Source organism: Euprymna scolopes, chromosome 44 (genome assembly GCF_053919585.1).
Source record: "Euprymna scolopes isolate OS-2025 chromosome 44, ASM5391958v1, whole genome shotgun sequence".
Taxonomy (NCBI): Eukaryota; Metazoa; Mollusca; class Cephalopoda; order Sepiida; family Sepiolidae; genus Euprymna; species Euprymna scolopes.
In genome coordinates this window covers 886,348-905,736 of record NC_136525.1, presented here as the reverse complement: position 1 = coordinate 905,736, position 19,389 = coordinate 886,348, and the positions used below count along the sequence as shown (strand labels likewise).

At 30.2% G+C, this 19,389-nt stretch overlaps 1 protein-coding gene across 1 annotated transcript in view; it reads right to left on the bottom strand.

Annotated features, from left to right (window-relative positions):
- LOC145268645 (acyloxyacyl hydrolase-like) overlaps window positions 1-19,389 on the bottom strand; it is an 86,285-nt gene that overhangs the window by 22,261 nt on the left and 44,635 nt on the right. The window contains exons 10-13 of the mRNA XM_080124124.1: window positions 17,945-18,085; window positions 14,567-14,636; window positions 8,687-8,800; window positions 1,401-1,437 (exon numbers count right to left, since the gene is read on the bottom strand). Of these exons, the coding sequence (XP_079980250.1) occupies window positions 1,401-1,437; window positions 8,687-8,800; window positions 14,567-14,636; window positions 17,945-18,085 (362 nt within the window). The remainder of the gene's footprint in view (window positions 1-1,400; window positions 1,438-8,686; window positions 8,801-14,566; window positions 14,637-17,944; window positions 18,086-19,389) is intronic.

Genomic DNA, 19,389 nt, shown 5'->3' with positions numbered 1-19,389 from the left:
TGGACGTATCTGGCTCTTATATAGATAGAGAATTGCATCAGCAGTGAGATATCTACTGGATCGATAGAAGGATCTCACCATTTTTCCAGCGGCCTTGGCAACAGATTTGATGTACGTATTCCATTTAAGATCAGGAGTAAAGGTCAAGCCCAGAAGCCTGTCAAAACTTGAGGTCTCCCCAAGACGAGAGCCATTCATTTTAATTGATGCCAGATGGGGATCAGAACGTTGATGATGTAAAGATAGAAGCTTGGTTTTAGATGCATTAAAAATAACCAGCCACTCCTTTCCCCATTGTACAGCGTGATCAAGATAAGAGGAGAGAGAATCGGAGAGAACTTGGTCGTTTACTGTCTAAGATGTGCTACCATAGATGGTAGAAATATAGTATAATAAAATTATGGGTGTTCGTTCGCGCCTGACCTCCATAGAATGAAAATATGTCATAAAGTTTAACAAGGTTTTTTAATATAGATCCACAGAATATTGTGATAAGTGTTTCAGTGTGAACAGGTATGGCATAAAAAATTATGAGGTCTATTTATTTTATTTTTACTTTCATCATATTTTGTTTGGTTTTGATACCCCCAAATTCGAAGCTATCTCTTTACAAACCTTCCTTTCCATAACCTATCATACTTTAATAAATCAGAGTTCATTTTCTGTAAACTGTTTTTGAACACAGTTAACGACGGGTACTTTTACTAGTATATATATATATATATATATATATATATATATATATATATATATATATATATATATATATATATATATATATATATATATATATATATACCGGTTGTAGCGATTGAATTTCTAGGTCTAAATCCAATAAAACTCGCGTGATTATTAAAGCGTGCTCAATACAGGACAGAGCTGGTATATAGTTTGTTTATTATATAAATAGTATGGGTTATATATGTGCATGCATGTTTCAATGGAGTCCCAATCCAAAGACAACACTTCATCCGACCAAAAAAATATTGATAGAAAAATATTGATTTTTATAATAAACAGATTACACACACACACACACACACACACACACACACACACACACACACACACACATACTATACAATAAAGCCTCTTGTACTTTTAATAACAAGTAACGAGAATGATTAGAATAATGTTTATTCTCCAGTGACAACACTGACAGCACAGATGGGTCATAGAGTGGCGGTGGTGTGTGTGCAAAATGGCAGAGATATAATGTGTCCGCTCTCTTGCTGCAGTCGCTTCTTCTCTGCAGTTGTCTGGTTGTCTTTCTTTTTATTCGGACGGATGACGTCTGAACATTCCTCGTATTTCTCTATTTTTCATTTATTGACGACTCTGAAATGAACCTAACAAATAGGTCGGGAAAAAACGGTATACAGAATTAAATAAATTCTCACCTTTTAACATATTTTGTTGCTTTCAAACTTCTGGCACCTGTGAAATAAATCGATGAAAATATGTTTAAATATGTTCGAAAACAAGCCAAACTAAATATCATGCGAGACTTCTATCAGCCAACACTGACATAAGAGTAAGAGTCTAATATACTGCAAGAAAAGTAGTAGGCTGTCCGAAAATATATATATAAATATACAACTACATATATATATATATATATATATATATATATATATATATATATATATATATATATATATAACCTATGGACTTAAATAAACCATGCTTCGGAAAATAGATTAGAAAATATATATATATATATATATATATATATATATATATATATATATATATATATATATATAACCTATGGACTTAAATAAACCATGATTCGGAAAATAGATTAGAATATATATATATATATATATATATATATATATATATATATATATTTAAATAAGGGAGTAGTCACCAACAATGTGTATTTTTTAACATTATTTTATTTTTCCGTGTCTTGGTTTTTAATTGAGAATTATGTTTGGATCATTGTAATAATGTTTTTAAGTCATTGAAATCGTTTACGCGCGTTTCAGACGGTCTGTGATGCGTCCTCGTCAGACATTATTTTCAAATGTGTAAAAATGGCGATTTTCGTAGTTAGTTTGAAGTTTTTCCCAGGGGTGGAGGCTTGTAAGTGTTTATTATACATTGGTATGCTGAATTTTTATTGCTTTTTTATTTGGTTTGTCCAGGGAGATTTTGACCTCGCTGTAGTCAGTCGCTATCTCTTTCTGCTATATTATTTAAATATACATCTTTCTTTCGTTGGAATTTATTAACCCAATATATATATATATATATATATATATATATATATATATATATATATATATATATATATATATATATATATCGTGGAAATGGTAATTAATAAAAATTGAAGAAATTGCTCAATACTGTTGTAGAGCAAATATGCGTTTTATTTTTTATTACCGTATCTTTCTGTTCAGTTACATTATTGTTTCAGCTACTCGGCCGTTTTTTTTTTGTTTTTTTTTTGGCCGTCTGTAGCTTTCTGTAAAAGTCTGAGGAAACTACAGACGGCCAAAAAAAAACGGCCGAGTAGCTGAAACAATAATGTAACTTAACAGAAAGATACGATAATAAAAATAAAACGCATATATATATATATATATATATATATATATATATATATATATATATATATATATATATATATATATAGTAATGCGATTGATAATTTAAAATTCAAATTCAAATTAAAAATTAAAAATCTGTTTCATAAGAAGGAACACAACAAAGTCAATAATTGACTTTTGTTGTTCCTTCTCATGAAACAGATTTTTAATTTGAATTTGAATTTTAAATTATCAATCACATGACTTAATATTGAAGTAGCTCTAGGATATTTGCCTATTGAGCTTATTATATATCTGAATTACATTTATATTTCTGCATTACAACGAGCGCTGTTCTTTTCTTATATTTTAATTAAATTAGTAATTTTACTATCACATTAAAATACAATCTGCTCTTTAGACTAATATTCTTACACCCTTTAAATATATATATATATATATATATATATATATATATATATATATTATTATTATCTCTACTTCCTTTTCGGTTTTATTGAGCTTTTACATCTGGCTGAGTTTACTTTACTTGTACATATTAACTCTTTAATATTTATATTATATTTTAAGTTTATCATTTTGATTACCTTGGCAAACATATTGTAATTTTTATTTTTATTTATATATATATATATATATATATATATATATATATATATATATATATATATATATATATACCTTAATAGCATAATTTTAAGTATTTTTCCATATGTAGATAGATATTTTATATAAATATATATATATAAATATATATATAAATATTTCTCATATGTTATATCTTCCCTCTTTGGTTTTCATACATATGAATTAATTTGAATTCGAATTTGAATTTTAAATTATCAATCACATGACTAAATATTAAAGTAGCTCTAGGATATTTGCCTATTGAGCTTATTATATTTCTGCATTACAACGAGCGCTGTTCTTTTCTTGTATTTTAATTAAATTAGTAATTTTACTATCACATTAAAATACAATCTGCTCTTTAGACTACTGTTCTAACCCCATTTAAATATATATATATATATATATATATATATATATATATATATATATATATATATATATATATTACTCTGTTCCGTCTGCCTGCTTCCCTCCGGACTACAACTTGGATGTCTTCAAGTCCAATGTTAACAAATTCCTAATAAACCGCCCCCTTAAGTAAACACTTCAGCAAATCTCCTCACTAACGTAATGTACTTGCAATAACCCTTATCCCTGAGTGGCTTCCGGGCCTTGATAAGTGGTGATCACTGTGTAAATATATATATATATATATATATATATATATATATATATATATACCTTAATAGCATAATTTTAAGTATTTTCCATATGTAGATAAATATTTTATATAAATATAATTAGCTAATTAAATTAAACAAAATAAATAAAACTTCATAAACTTGTTATACAGGCATAAATAATTTATATAATGATAGCATATAGGATGGCAAAATATATCTAAATTAATATTTAATATGAACAATGAAGGTAAGTATGTTAATATATTTCACATAATATATTATTTTACTGTGGAGTGATAAAAAATGAGCGTACATCTATATTACATAATTAGGAGTAGAGAAAGAATTGAATATTAAATTAGTATAGGGAATAGAAATGGATCACGATATTATTACTTAGTTTGATAGTAGTGTTTAGAAATTGTAAAGTTGAGTTTGTTAAGTAAGGTAATTTATGGATTAGAAAAAATAAATGGTAATAATCATAATATTAAAAATTTATTTATATCAATCAGACTCCAAATATTGATCTAAAAATAAAATGTATATGATGCAACAAGTGATTATTAATTTATTGATAAGTGGTTCCAAATGTATGAGCCTAATGGTTTAATTGTTAGAATAAATGTAAAAATCAATGTTATAGTTATAATAAGATATCTCTATTGAAAATCTATAAAGATAAACTATATATTCTTTAATATATATATTCATTAACTTAACGTCTATAAATTAATTTCGGAATTATTAGTTAAATTTAATAAAAAATAAATAAATAAAAATAAATATAAATAAAAAATTTAATTAAAGTACATAGGAGAGGGGGTTTAAAGTATAAGAAAAATCTGAGTCCATAATTTTTGGTCTAAACAATATTTATAAATCTTATTAACTTGAATTAAAATTAGAATTAATTTTCACTTAAATATACATTTGTTTAATTATAATTAAAATAACAGGTTATCAGAGAAAAAACTCTTAAACATACTTATTAGATAGAGAATTAGGATATATATAATGATAAAAAAAATTATGCTTAAATAAGTAACAAGTTCGAAAAATCTATATATTAATACGCTTGTAACTATCTATCTATCTATGTGTGTCACACTTTCCGGCAAATTTGATTGGTTGAGAAGATTTTATTCTGGAATAGCGGATTACACATTAAACGAACGCTCAAGGCAGAGATCAGGGTTGCCAGGTTGGCTTCATTTTAAAAGAGAGAGAGAGAGAGAGGGAAAGAGAGAGAAACGCAGTTTTCGTTAATTAAAAATATTCTCGCAACTACGACTGATTGCTGTTAGATATAAACAAAGCCAAGAGGATAGAGAGGGAGGGAGTAGAGGGGGAGATAGAGGAGTTTGTAAATGTTTCAAGGTACGGATATGTGATGGGATAATGTGTATGTGAAAAAAAGAAAAGAAAACGTGAAATTTTCACGGGTTCAGCTAGTGTTTATTAATACTAGATTACCGTATGTAGAACAGAGCAAAATTTGTGAAATGTATGAATTAAAAATATTACTTGAAATATAAATAATATTGATGGTGATGATATTGATAATAATATGAATAAATATATAAGTAAATAAATAAAAATTAAAATAAATGTAAGTAACTAACTAATTTACAATTAAACATTAGCAGATATGAAGTATAACTTAATAACTTATGACTATCAATTGAAATATTTTCAATACTAACATTTTATATTGAAAAGATAAGTGAATTAATTTATAATTGTTGTGTCTGTATCAATAACAACACAAACGCAGAAAGTAAAGGTAAAACAAATATATTAAGACGAAAAGATAATACATATTTACAAAGGTGCAGTTGTACTGCAGTTGGAAGATTGTCCGGCAGAGGGCGTGTTAAAGTCTTTCATGGAGCTACCGGCACATGCGTCTTGTCTATTCGGCGTTCGAACACAGCTCCCCGGTCTTGCTGACTTGATACCTTTATCAATATCTTTTCACCCACGTATGCTAATTAGTGGGCGTCTTCACAACAATAATATAAATCGATTTAATTTTTTTAAATCATATTAAGTGAAAGACATTAAAACTATATTAAAACTACTTATTAGTTGAATATGGATGTCTATGCGTTGTGAATGTTTATAATATGAATGTTAAATAAAATAAATAAATAAATAAATAAATATAAGTAAAGTTAATATTTCGTTAGATTTGTTCCCAGGGAGGTAACTCTGCCTCATTTTATTAAGTAAATTTAATTTAGATAAAGAGGAGTTTTCAGTTTATTTTTAAACGTAATAAAACGTAAATATAGTTTTTGAATTGTATGATTTTAAAAATTATAATTGTAATAATTAGTAAGCTTGATTATAATAGCCAACTGAATTGAATTATGTATGGTTTTCAATTCAACAATTGATTAGGTATGATAACCGAAATGATCCATCGTTTTTTTTTTTTGGGGGGGGTAGCTTAGTTTAGTTTCGTATATACAAACATGCATAATAGTTTATAATTTATTATTATTTTCATAAGTATGTATACACAAATTAGAATTAATAAATTTGCTAATTATCAAATAGAACATTTTGGTAGAAGATTCATATATTAATGTATATTGTTAGTACGAATAGTTGGGTTTAATAATTTTGTTTGATAAAAATTCAATATGGCGTAATGGAAAAATATAAAGGTATTTGCAGCTTCTCTTTCAATTTTCGGATCTTAATCATGTCAAATCACATTTCATTTCCTTTTGACGGATTGATTGTTGCTATTTCTTCTGATGAGTTAAGGGAATAATAGATTCACTGATTGATATAATAATTAAGTGATTGATTTTGCGCTACGAAACAGATACTGTCAAGAATTTTATAAGTCAACTGAATTAAAGGAATAAATTATAAGATGGTCAACATCATGAATTTTGGAATATAACTTTTTGTCATTTATTCTCTCTCTCTCTCTCTCTCTCATAGATATATATATATATATATATATATATATATATATATGTATATATGTATATATATATATATATATATATATATATATATATATATATATATATATATATATATATATATATATATATATATATATATTCCAGGTAGAGAGATATCCAAAAACGAAGAATAATTGAATTTCAACAAAGGTCGTGGATAGTGCTCAATCAAAAAGAGCAAATTATATATTTTTTATTATTTTTTATGTAAATACAGTCATATCTTGCTACGATGCGCGGACCGTTTCGATCATAATAGATCTCATCAGACAAGAAAAATTGAAAATTAAAAAATTAAAAAATGGTTGAAGACCATTTTCAATTTTAGAGGAGATACACTTTGCCATGACGGGCGTGGAGCGAGTTTAAAGATCTTATGGATTTAAAATTAATTACAAAAGTCAAATTTTATTTGAAGAACGGGAGGTAAAAAGATAGATAGGGTGAAAAGGGAGCAAGTATGACATAAATATATAGAGGGGGCATGAATTCACTGAGAGAGAGAAATGGAGAAGGGAGGAGTGAGAAAAGTTGACACGTAATGAACGAAAATCTCAAAGAACAATATTAATGATTTTATAAATCAAGAGATTAAACTTGTCTAGACTATGGAAAGAAAAAAAGGGTTTACTGAATTGGGTCCAAAAGTCTATCTATGAAACATGTTGTTTGTCGTTCAATTTTTTATTTATTTTTTTTTCATTATATCTTTTATTTTGAAATTACTACTGACTTTTTTCAGTTATATAAAATTGAATATGTATTTATCTAATTTGTATCTTGATAAGTTAAAAGATTTAAGCTTATTGAATAGTTGTTATTCTAGTTTTATTTAGTTATATATATATATATATATATATATATATATATATATATATATATATATATATAACTACTTCATTTACTCACACAAATTTAATATACGAAAGTATAGATTTATGCGTAAACTTTAAGTATTTACTTCAAAAGTGCTCAATACGTAGGTAGAGCTAGTTAGTCATTTATAAAATATATGGCGATTAAGCTACACTGAATATTCTGCGTTTCATCCACTGTAGGATTCGTCAGGCTTATGCCTTATATATATATATATATATATATATATATATATATATATATATATATACATATATATATATATACATGCATATACACACAAACATACACATAAAGACACTCACACAAATACATATGCGTACAAACACATACAGATATACTCGCGCACTCACACAGGCATATGTACACGTATAAAGTGTGTTTTAAGTTATTATTAATTTATATAAGTATTAAGGTATTTGTTTTTTTTTTATTATTTTTATATTATTTTTATAGGTTAGTTTTTTTCTTATTATTATATATTATAATTCATAATTTTTATTATTTATTTATTTCATTTCTTTTATTTTCTTTTTTATTTATTGATTTAAGTTTTGATATATAAAGGGTGTATTTAAATCTAAATAATTTTCGAAGAATTTCCCAAAGAAATTTAAAATATAAAAAAAAAATATCTACAGTTTGATGGTCTTATCTAAAAGTTTACAGTGTATTTTTAGCACATTGGCAGATGGAATCAAGTTACAAAAAACAAAGATCGTTGTCATGAATAAAGATTGTGAAAAAAAAAACACATAATTTTGCATTATGCAGAAGTTGATAATAATAACGCTATTATTTCAGCACGGTCCGTGTTCTGCATAATAACCTAAATGCCACTTATTTTAATCAATAAGCAAAAATAGGGGGAAGCAAGAAGATCTCTAAAAATACGTACGTTCAATTGATCGTTTTACGTCCATACAGAAGCAAATAAAAGATCCAATTAAATAAAATATTAATAAAAAAGAAACGAAAAGAAAAAAAAAAACATTAAAGATTCTCCTACCATTGATGCCGATATTCTGGAAGTCTCTGTGGATACAACGATTCCGCTTCCAAAGACGATAATAAATCGAATCTGTTGAACCTTTGACGACATTCCAAGTGCTATTCATGAAACCTGCACAAAACAAAACAAAAAATAAATCACATCAAATCAATTCAAAATAATATCTACAATGTGTAATTATTCGATTTACTTGACCTTCGGGCCGAGATCAAAGTGTAGTATCTGTTCCGGCAGATGCTGCACTTAAGATAATTTGTACCAGTCAATGGAGGGGAAACCCTCTATACTGGGACAATTATTATTTTTGGTAACCAGAGTGCCCCCTTTTTGCCTACTTTTAGGGGAGCTGGTTTTTACCTCACATTAAAAACGGCCTTGTGCCTAATTTGCTCAGTGGGGGAGCAAATAAATACCATTTGTTCCGGCAGATGCTGCACTTAAGATAATTTGTACCAGTCAATGGAGGGGAAACCCTCTATACTGGGACAATTATTATTTTTGGTAACCAGAGTGCCCCCTTTTTGCCTACTTTTAGGGGAGCTGGTTTTTACCTCACATTAAAAACGGCCTTGTGCCTAATTTGCTCAGTGGGGGAGCAAATAAATACCATCTGTTCCTCAGATGCTGCACTTCCATTTCTTGTTCTCTTTCGGTGGAGGAGAAATCCTTCACGACTGAGACAATTTTTATTTTTGTACCTTTTCTCCACGTTAAAAAACGACCCTGGTGTCTAATTCTGTCCGGTGGGGAGGCATAGTAAATAGGTACAATGTGTAATTATTTATTTGCGAATTGTTATTCTCATCTTAATAGTTTTTGTTGTTTCACCACGTTTCGGCCAACGCATCCTCGGGCCTTCTCCAGGTGATTAACCGTGACAAGATAGGAAGACTGAGTCTTGTAACTGTATCCCTTATAATTACGGACTCCCATAGTTGTTGTTGCGCCACGTTTTAGCCAATTAAACTCTTGGCCTGCTTTGGGTAGGATTGAAACCGTTATCTTCAAACAATGCTCACCTGGAGCCGTAGAGATTCAACGCCTCTATCTACTGCGCCAAGGGCCCCGAAGGATTCGAATAAAAAATAATATATGATATATACTATTTTCAAATTAGTGTCCTCATCTTTGTTATCATATTTCGGCCACATGACTTCTTCAAAGACATTTGTAAAACTCGAAAATCGTCATGAAATTTCGAACTCCAACCCTGTAATAAAACTGTCTAAATTCCATAGTTCAGCCACACGTAAAAATCTTACATGTCAATGTGGATGTATTGACATATAATCGTTATTATAAAAAGGCAATCTATACTTGTTAAAATGTACTCTATGTAGGTACACGTGAAAATCTTACATGTCAATGTGGATGAGTTGACATATAATCGTTATTATAAAAAGGCAATCTATACTTGTTAAAATGTACTCTACGTAGGTACACGTGAAAATCTTACATGTCAATGTGGATGTGTTGACATATAATCGTTATTATAAAAAGGCAATCTATACTTGTTAAAATGTACTCTATGTAGGTACACGTGAAAATCTTACATGTCAATGTGGATGTGTTGACATATAATCGTTATTATAAAAAGGCAATCTATACTTGTTAAAATGTACTCTATGTAGGTACACGTGAAAATCTTACATGTCAATGTGGATGTGTTGACATATAATCGTTATTATAAAAAGGCAATCTATACTTGTTAAAATGTACTCTACGTAGGTACACGTGAAAATCTTACATGTCAATGTGGATGTGTTGACATATAATCGTTATTATAAAAAGGCAATCTATACTTGTTAAAATGTACTCTATGTAGGTACACGTGAAAATCTTACATGTCAATGTGGATGTGTTGACATATAATCGTTATTATAAAAAGGCAATCTATACTTGTTAAAATGTACTCTATGTAGGTACACGTGAAAATCTTACATGTCAATGTGGATGTGTTGACATATAATCGTTATTATAAAAAGGCAATCTATACTTGTTAAAATGTACTCTATGTAGGTACACGTGAAAATCTTACATGTCAATGTGGATGTGTTGACATATAATCGTTATTATAAAAAGACATTCTATACTTGTTAAAATGTACTCTACGTAGGTACACGTAAAAATCTTACATGTCAATGTGGATGTGTTGACATATAATCGTTATTGTAAAAAGGCAATCTATACTTGTTAAAATGTACTCTATGTAGGTACACGTGAAAATCTTACATGTCAATGTGGATGTGTTGACATATAATCGTTATTATAAAAAGGCAATCTATACTTGTTAAAATGTACTCTATGTAGGTACACGTAAAAATCTTACATGTCTATGTGGATGTGTTGACATATAATCGTTATTATAAAAAGGCAATCTATACTTGTTAAAATGTACTCTATGTAGGTACACGTAAAAATCTTACATGTCAATGTGGATGTGTTGACATATAATCGTTATTATAAAAAGGCAATCTATACTTGTTAAAATGTACTCTATGTAGGTACACGTAAAAATCTTACATGTCAATGTGGATGTGTTGACATATAATCGTTATTGTAAAAAGGCAATCTATACTTGTTAAAATGTACTCTATGTAGGTACACGTAAAAATCTTACATGTCAATGTGGATGTGTTGACATATAATCGTTATTGTAAAAAGGCAATCTATACTTGTTAAAATGTACTCTATGTAGGTACACGTGAAAATCTTACATGTCAATGTGGATGTGTTGACATATAATCGTTATTATAAAAAAGCAATCTATACTTGTTAAAATGTACTCTATGTAGGTACACGTGAAAATCTTACATGTCAATGTGGATGTGTTGACATATAATCGTTATTGTAAAAAGGCAATCTATACTTGTTAAAATGTACTCTATGTAGGTACACGTGAAAATCTTACATGTCAATGTGGATGTGTTGACATATAATCGTTATTGTAAAAAGGCAATCTATACTTGTTAAAATGTACTCTATGTAGGTACACGTGAAAATCTTACATGTCAATGTGGATGTGTTGACATATAATCGTTATTGTAAAAAAGCAATCTATACTTGTTAAAATGTACTCTATGTAGGTACACGTGAAAATCTTACATGTCAATGTGGATGTGTTGACATATAATCGTTATTGTAAAAAAGCAATCTATACTTGTTAAAATGTACTCTATGTAGGTACACGTGAAAATCTTACATGTCAATGTGGATGTGTTGACATATAATCGTTATTGTAAAAAGGCAATCTATACTTGTTAAAATGTACTCTATGTAGGTACACGTAAAAATCTTACATGTCAATGTGGATGTGTTGACATATAATCGTTATTATAAAAAGGCAATCTATACTTGTTAAAATGTACTCTATGTAGGTACACGTGAAAATCTTACATGTCAATGTGGATGTGTTGACATATAATCGTTATTGTAAAAAGGCAATCTATACTTGTTAAAATGTACTCTATGTAGGTACACGTAAAAATCTTACATGTCAATGTGGATGTGTTGACATATAATCGTTATTGTAAAAAGGCAATCTATACTTGTTAAAATGTACTCTATGTAGGTACACGTGAAAATCTTACATGTCAATGTGGATGGGTTGACATATAATCGTTATTGTAAAAAGGCAATCTATACTTGTTAAAATGTACTCTATGTAGGTACACGTAAAAATCTTACATGTCAATGTGGATGTGTTGACATATAATCGTTATTGTAAAAAGGCAATCTATACTTGTTAAAATGTACTCTATGTAGGTACACGTGAAAATTTTATATGTGAATGCGAATATGTTTACATATAATCGTTATCGTCAGAAGTCAATCTATACTTGTTAAAATGTCATCATCATCGACGGTCACTCGTGTCCGAGTAAGACTGTCCTCCGTTGTGGCTTCTGTGGGTCCTCAGGTGAGCATAGAGCCCAATCCTAGACCCAATTTGTCTTGTGCAATTTGGGCAGATAAAGGTAGTGGTGGTGGGGTGGGGTTGGGTGTGTCTGGTTGATAATCTGTCCTTTCTGTGCTTGCGTTTATCCTCAGCAGCTTGATTTAGGTCGCTACTATAAAGCGCAGCACCTTCGTGGACAGCGCTCCTCCATGCCAACCTGCTCCCAGCCACGTCCTCCCATGTCTCAAGGTCCATGTGAAACCGCTTTAGATTTGCTTTGATGTTGTCCTTATACCTCATCTTTTGGCCACTCTGGGCACGCTTTCCCTCAACAAGCTGAGAGTAGAAAATCTGTTAAAATGTACTCTATGCAGGTACATGCGAAAATCTTTCATGTAAATGTCAATGTGTTGACATATAATTGTTATCAAAATAAATTAACAGAAATTTAACTTATACACCTTTATCATAGTAAAAATATCAAAATTTGCTTTTGCAATATTATATATACTGGCGTATTACTTTCATCAGAGTAAATCTATTGGTATATGATTATTACCATAGTAAATGTGTCGACAGATGACTTTTACCATGGTAAATGTGTCGGCATATTACCATTTTAAATGTGTTAAGATGTAAGTTTTACTTTAGTAAATATGTCGACATATTAATTTTACAATGCTAAATGTATCGACATATTAATTTTTCCATGGTAAATGTATCGACATATAAATTTTACCATGGTAAATATATCGATATAGTGATTTTTCCATAGAAAATTATTTGGACAATGAGCACGTTTCTGTAAATATGTTTCTGTAAATGTATATATTACGCGTTCTTTACCGCATGATTCAGCACTTTTCTTTTTACTATTGTAAAATGTATCGGCATATTTCTTTTATAATATATCAGTATATGACTTTTACAATATTAAAATGTATCGGGACTTTCTTTTTAACATATTAAAATGTATCGGGACTTTCTTTTTACCACAGTATAATGTATTGGCAATTTTGTTTTCCCATAATAAAATGTATCGAAACTTTCTTTTCACGACTGTAAAATGTATCGGCACTTTCGTTTTACCACAGTAAAATGTGTCGGCATTTTCGTTTTATCAAAGTAAAATGTATCAACACTTTTTTTACCACAGTAAAATGCATTGGCATATTTCTTTTTATCATGATAAAATGTATCGGTAATTTCCTTTTGCCACAATAAAATGTATCAGCACTTTCGTTTTACCACCGTAAAATGTATCAACATTCTTTTTTTACCACAGTAAAATGTATCGGCACTTTCTTTTTACCACAGTAAAATGTATCGACACTTTAGTTTTACCACAGTAAAATGTATCAACATTTTTTACCACAGTAAAATATATTGACATATTTCATTTTACCACAGTAAAATGTATCGGCACTTTCGCTTTACCATATTAAAATATATCGGGACTTTTTTATTACACTAAAATATATTGGCATATTTCTTTTTACCATAATAAATTGTATCCGTATTTTCTTTTACCACAGTAAAATGTATCATTACTTTCGTTTTACCACAGTTAAATGTATCAACACTTTCGTTTTACCACAGTAAAATGCATTGGCACTTTCTTTTTACCACAGTAAAATATATCGCCACTCTCTTCTTACCATTTTTAAATGCATCAGCACTTTTGTTTTACCATATTAAAATGTATCGGCAATTTTTTACCATGGTAAAATGTATCGGCACTTTCGTTTTGCCAGAGTAAAATGTGTCGGCACTTTCTTTTTGCTACAGTAAAATATGTTGACATATGATTTTTTTTTTATAATAGAAATACGGTGGAATACATTTACAAAATGTTCTTTTTAATATAAAAAAATGTATATTTCAAGTTTTTTAAAAGTTTACATAAAGATTATACGGATAATAGAAAGTGAAATTACGCAAACAAGGAGTAGAGATAATTTATCCCAAATTTAAATTACCTGTTGTGAATGAAAGTTGTGGCCAATCCATCTCATTTTCAATGAGAAAGAGGACATTTTTGAACGATTCCTAAAAATAAAAAGAATCAATACATAATTGAGTTTCATGGTCTACTGTTAAATTTCTGATCGCGGATAGAGTATTAATCCATAAAGTTCCAGGATATCTAAATCTTTTTTTTTTTAATATTTGTTTAATATCAAGTTGAATTTTTATGTAATGGTTAAAAATTGGTTTGAATATACAAATTGAAAAGAAAAGGTTATTTAGAAGACAAAATATTGAATCTGCTTCATATACATATCATGTTGAGAAAAAAGTTCTTGCGGATTTTGAATTTTGATTCCAAATGATGTATTTTACAAATAAGTTTTCGTTATAATACCTTTACTTTATATTTCATTTTAATGAACGTTTTGTGCTCTATCTAATCGTTTAAATTACAATTGTTCTAAAAAAAAAAATTATATCTTCTTTTCAGAACGTTGAATACAAGATGGAAAAAAGCCAGTTCGCACAATTTTCTTATTTCAATTTCAAGCTAGGCCGAAAAACTGCTGAAACAGCTCACGACATCAACGAAGTGTTCGGCCGAGGAACCACTACTGAACGCACAGCACAATGGTGGTTTAAGAAATTTCGTGACAGCGACGAGACTCTTGGATGATGAGCGTAGTGGTCGGCTATCGGATGCTGACAACGATCAATTAAGAGCCTTAGTCGAAGTCAATCCACAGACAACTGTTCGAGAACTTTCTTGTGAATTAGACGTAACGTATACGATTATTTCCAACCACTTGACAGAAAATTTGATAAATGTGGGCCCCACGAATTGAATGACAACCCTCAAAAAACGCCGTTATGACGTGTCATCTTTCCTTCTTTTATGTAACAAGAACAACACGCTTCTCATCTGAGTTATTTGCCATGAAAATTGGTTCTTTACGACAATCGAGGATACTCAGCTCAGTGGTTAGACGCCGACGAAGCTCCACGACACTTCTCGGAGTCAGAGTTGCACCAGAAGAAGATCATGCTCATTGTGTGATGATTTGCGACCGGTCTCACCCATCATAGTTTTTGAATGCAGGTGAAACTATCCTGGCGGTGAAGTACTGTCCACAAATGGATGAAATGCATCAGAAATTTCGAGAACAACACCCAGCATTAGTCAAAAGAGAAGGCTCAATTCTCGTCCATGACAATGCCCGACTGCAGGTTGCTAAACCGACCTTGAAGAAGTTGAACGAATTGAGTTACAAAGCTCTGCCTCATTCGCAACACTCTTCAGATATCTTACATATCGACTAGCACTTTTTCAAGCATCTCGACTAATTTCTGTGTGAGAAATGCTTCAAAAGCTTAAACAATATCAAAAACGTCTTAAGCAACTTTATTGCCACCAGAACGCAAGACTTTTACGTTACTGACATAAATATACTAGTTTTGCGAATTCAAGTGTCTATTAATTGTTATCTGAGAATTCGGTTATCCCCAAAAGATACACATTTATTTATTTTTACTTATATGAAATGGCATTTGAGGAAAACACCTGGTTGTACAAATAAAGCAAGAATAGGAGGGAACCTCCTATTTGAATGATGGTGAAATATAGAGACCTAATGGAGGGTGAAGACAATGGACACTCCTGCCTTTACTAAAACTTGTGAAATGAAATTCTGTGGATATGGAGGCAGGAGGCAGATCTGATTCTCAATATAATGAAAGGTAAAAATAGCCTTCAGGACATACTCTGCCAGACCTCCCGGGAACCAACACCATTCAAATAAAAGAAACAGCCTTTGCTTAATTTTCACTCGGTTCCAAGCAACTAAATCAACACTGTGAAGAGACAAGCCCCCAGATTTAGGGTTGACCACCCCAACTTTACTAATAGAAGCTGCCAGTCCCCAAGCATTTGTGTCTCGAGTCAAAGTGGTGTAACTTTCAGTGAGTAATTATCCTATTATTTTTATTTAAGCCCAGTTATCGACTTGTTATTCTTTTGGTTTGAAGTGGCCTCTACTTTCCAGTGACCAATGACGTCGAATTGAGAGACCAGGGCTCAACGGATTGAGCACTCTATCAAAAGCAACGTGGGGAAAGTAGCATGTCTGATCGGATCCTCTCATCAATCAGAACTCTCGTCGAAGAAACAGCCCAGTTCCAGGGGCCACACAAGACCCAAAGTGGACAAATCTGGTGACATCACTTGCTGGACGTCGTTTGGAAAGAAAGGTGTACGCAGTTTGCTGACATATATATTAGTTCATACATCATCGAACAAATAGAATTTTAGCAAATATCACAAAAAATTTAAAGAATGCTATATATTAGGAACAATATAATATTCAATAGACAATTGGCTTTGTAATAATAAATACAAAGTTTAAACAATATGTGTCCTCTTAACCTTCTTGTGTTTAGTGTCATACCCCTTTTTTATTCCAGCAGTAGTCTTCAAACATGCAAGGGTTCCATTTACCTTTAAAACGTTTTTCCATTATTGAAATGTCTTGATGGAATCTTTCACTAGGTTCATCATTCACATCACTAAGATTCTCCATAAAATTCTCGAAAGTTGCAATTTTGAAAAAAAAAAAAAAAAGAAGCTGTTCCTAATTCGATAAAAAAGAAAGCCAGAAATGGATTTTCCATGCCATTGTGCATATAAAAATGGCCATAGTTGTACTGTATTTTTTTTATGGTGCATAGTGTTACTTGGGACAGGTTTTCAATTAGTATGTACTTGTCAATAAGTAGTGTTTATACTGTTACTTATTCATTGTAGCCGGTTTTTCAAAATGCGTCCAGTGTATATAATTGTTAACATCTACTTTTGTTGCTGGTACAATATATATACACTAAGACAGTGGCTAAAACACAACACGGTTGATCTATTAAAAAATATATTGTTTTTATTTCACACCAACAAATCAACTTTTGATTATAAATTGTACCTGATGTTTTGACGTTTCTGAAAGACACGTGAGGGGAGGGAGTGCATGATCGTGTCGGATGTCGGACAGTGAAGATATGTGACAGCCTTGCTTCTCTCTGACCAACTGAATGCTTTCGTTTTGTGACGATTTATTATAAAAGCATTCTTTTCCCATTAAAATGTTTAATATCTCCTATTATCTATAGTGTCGATCCTTTGACCGATATCCTCTCACATATTTCTGGGTCAAATTATGCATTCCATTGTGGAATGGTGGAAAGTTCCGCATTCTTCACATGGACTCCATCTGCATATGTGCAGTCCATCGGAAGTTTCTCTTCCTAGGGTTACTTGCTATCTAACCCTACGCGACTCTCAGGGTGGGTTACAAATTACGTTGTGCATAAATAAATAAGTATGGTATTACAGCACTTACCTTGTTAATCTTTGTTGCATCGAGCCATTCTTCGGGAATATGTAAATGAGCGGCTATAGAATCTCCAATTACGGCAAAACCTCTCGGGTTACTATTCTTGCAGAAAATATCTTCATAAGGACGTCCTGAAGGGTCAGATCCCTAAAAGAATAATGCATGAAAAGGAACTCTTACAGAGGAAGAGAGTAATGGTATGAGGAGGATGAGAAATATATAGTTGGCTAAGACGATCACGTGACAGGTGAGAGGTCAATGATTATAAAACAAAATCACAATCGTCTATAACCTGGACAATTTTATCGAATGTTATTCAAAATTCTTCACACACACTCATGCACACATTGGGTTCCGATTTCAAATATCGTTAATTTTATCCAAACTGATGAGTCGTAGAGATGATGAAACATGTGGGTATAGTTCTTTATTTTTACAAACATTATTGGCTACATATGTGTATAGATATTTCAGTCGTGATTTCGCACATTATGAAGCAAATAATGTTTTGTACGTATACATTATATATATATATATATATATATATATATATTAAGTAATGTGATTGATAATTTAAAATTTACCTATCGAGCTTATTATATATCTAAATTACAACGAGCACTTTCTCTTTCCTGTATTTTAATTAAACTAGTAATTTCACTGTTACATTGAAATACACTCAGCTCTTTAGACTATTGTTCTAATCTCCTTTAAATTATATATATATATATATATATATATATATATATATATATATATATATATATATATTATACTGTTGGTAGAATTTTTCAGTAACTCATAACAACAACACAATATGTCATTTCAAAGGTGGATGGTTTTTGGCCTGATGAGGTGATTTCCCTGCTAGGGGGTTATTGAAACACGTTTGCTAATGTGTAGCCAATAGCTCTCCAACAATCAATCAATATATATATATATATATATATATATATATATATATATATATATATATATATATATATATATATATATATATATAAGTTTTAAAAGGGATATGTGGAGTCATTATATGAATTTTGGAGAAAATCAATAGGGGAAAAATAGACGAGAGAAAAATTGTCAAAAGACTATTCGAATAAAAAATAATTCGAATAAAAAAAAAGAACCTCGACAAACCTTTCGATCGACCCTTTTCAAGAGATAACGTCGGTAACGATTAAAATAAAACGATTTACACATAATTGAAAATGGAGACAAGGGGAGGGATGAAACCAAAGAATAAAATAACACGGGGACAATTAAGTAAATGAATCACCCGTGATGAATCAGAACTAGGGACATGGAAAGAAAAAATAACTTGCCTGCAAATAAGTGCAGAAACAATGAATATTGACGCAATGTAGGCATTTTTTTAAAATATTTATTTGATTAGAGCTCTTTTAAAAGGTCTAATTTATGCGACAGCTCCTTTGCCTACAGAGCGATGA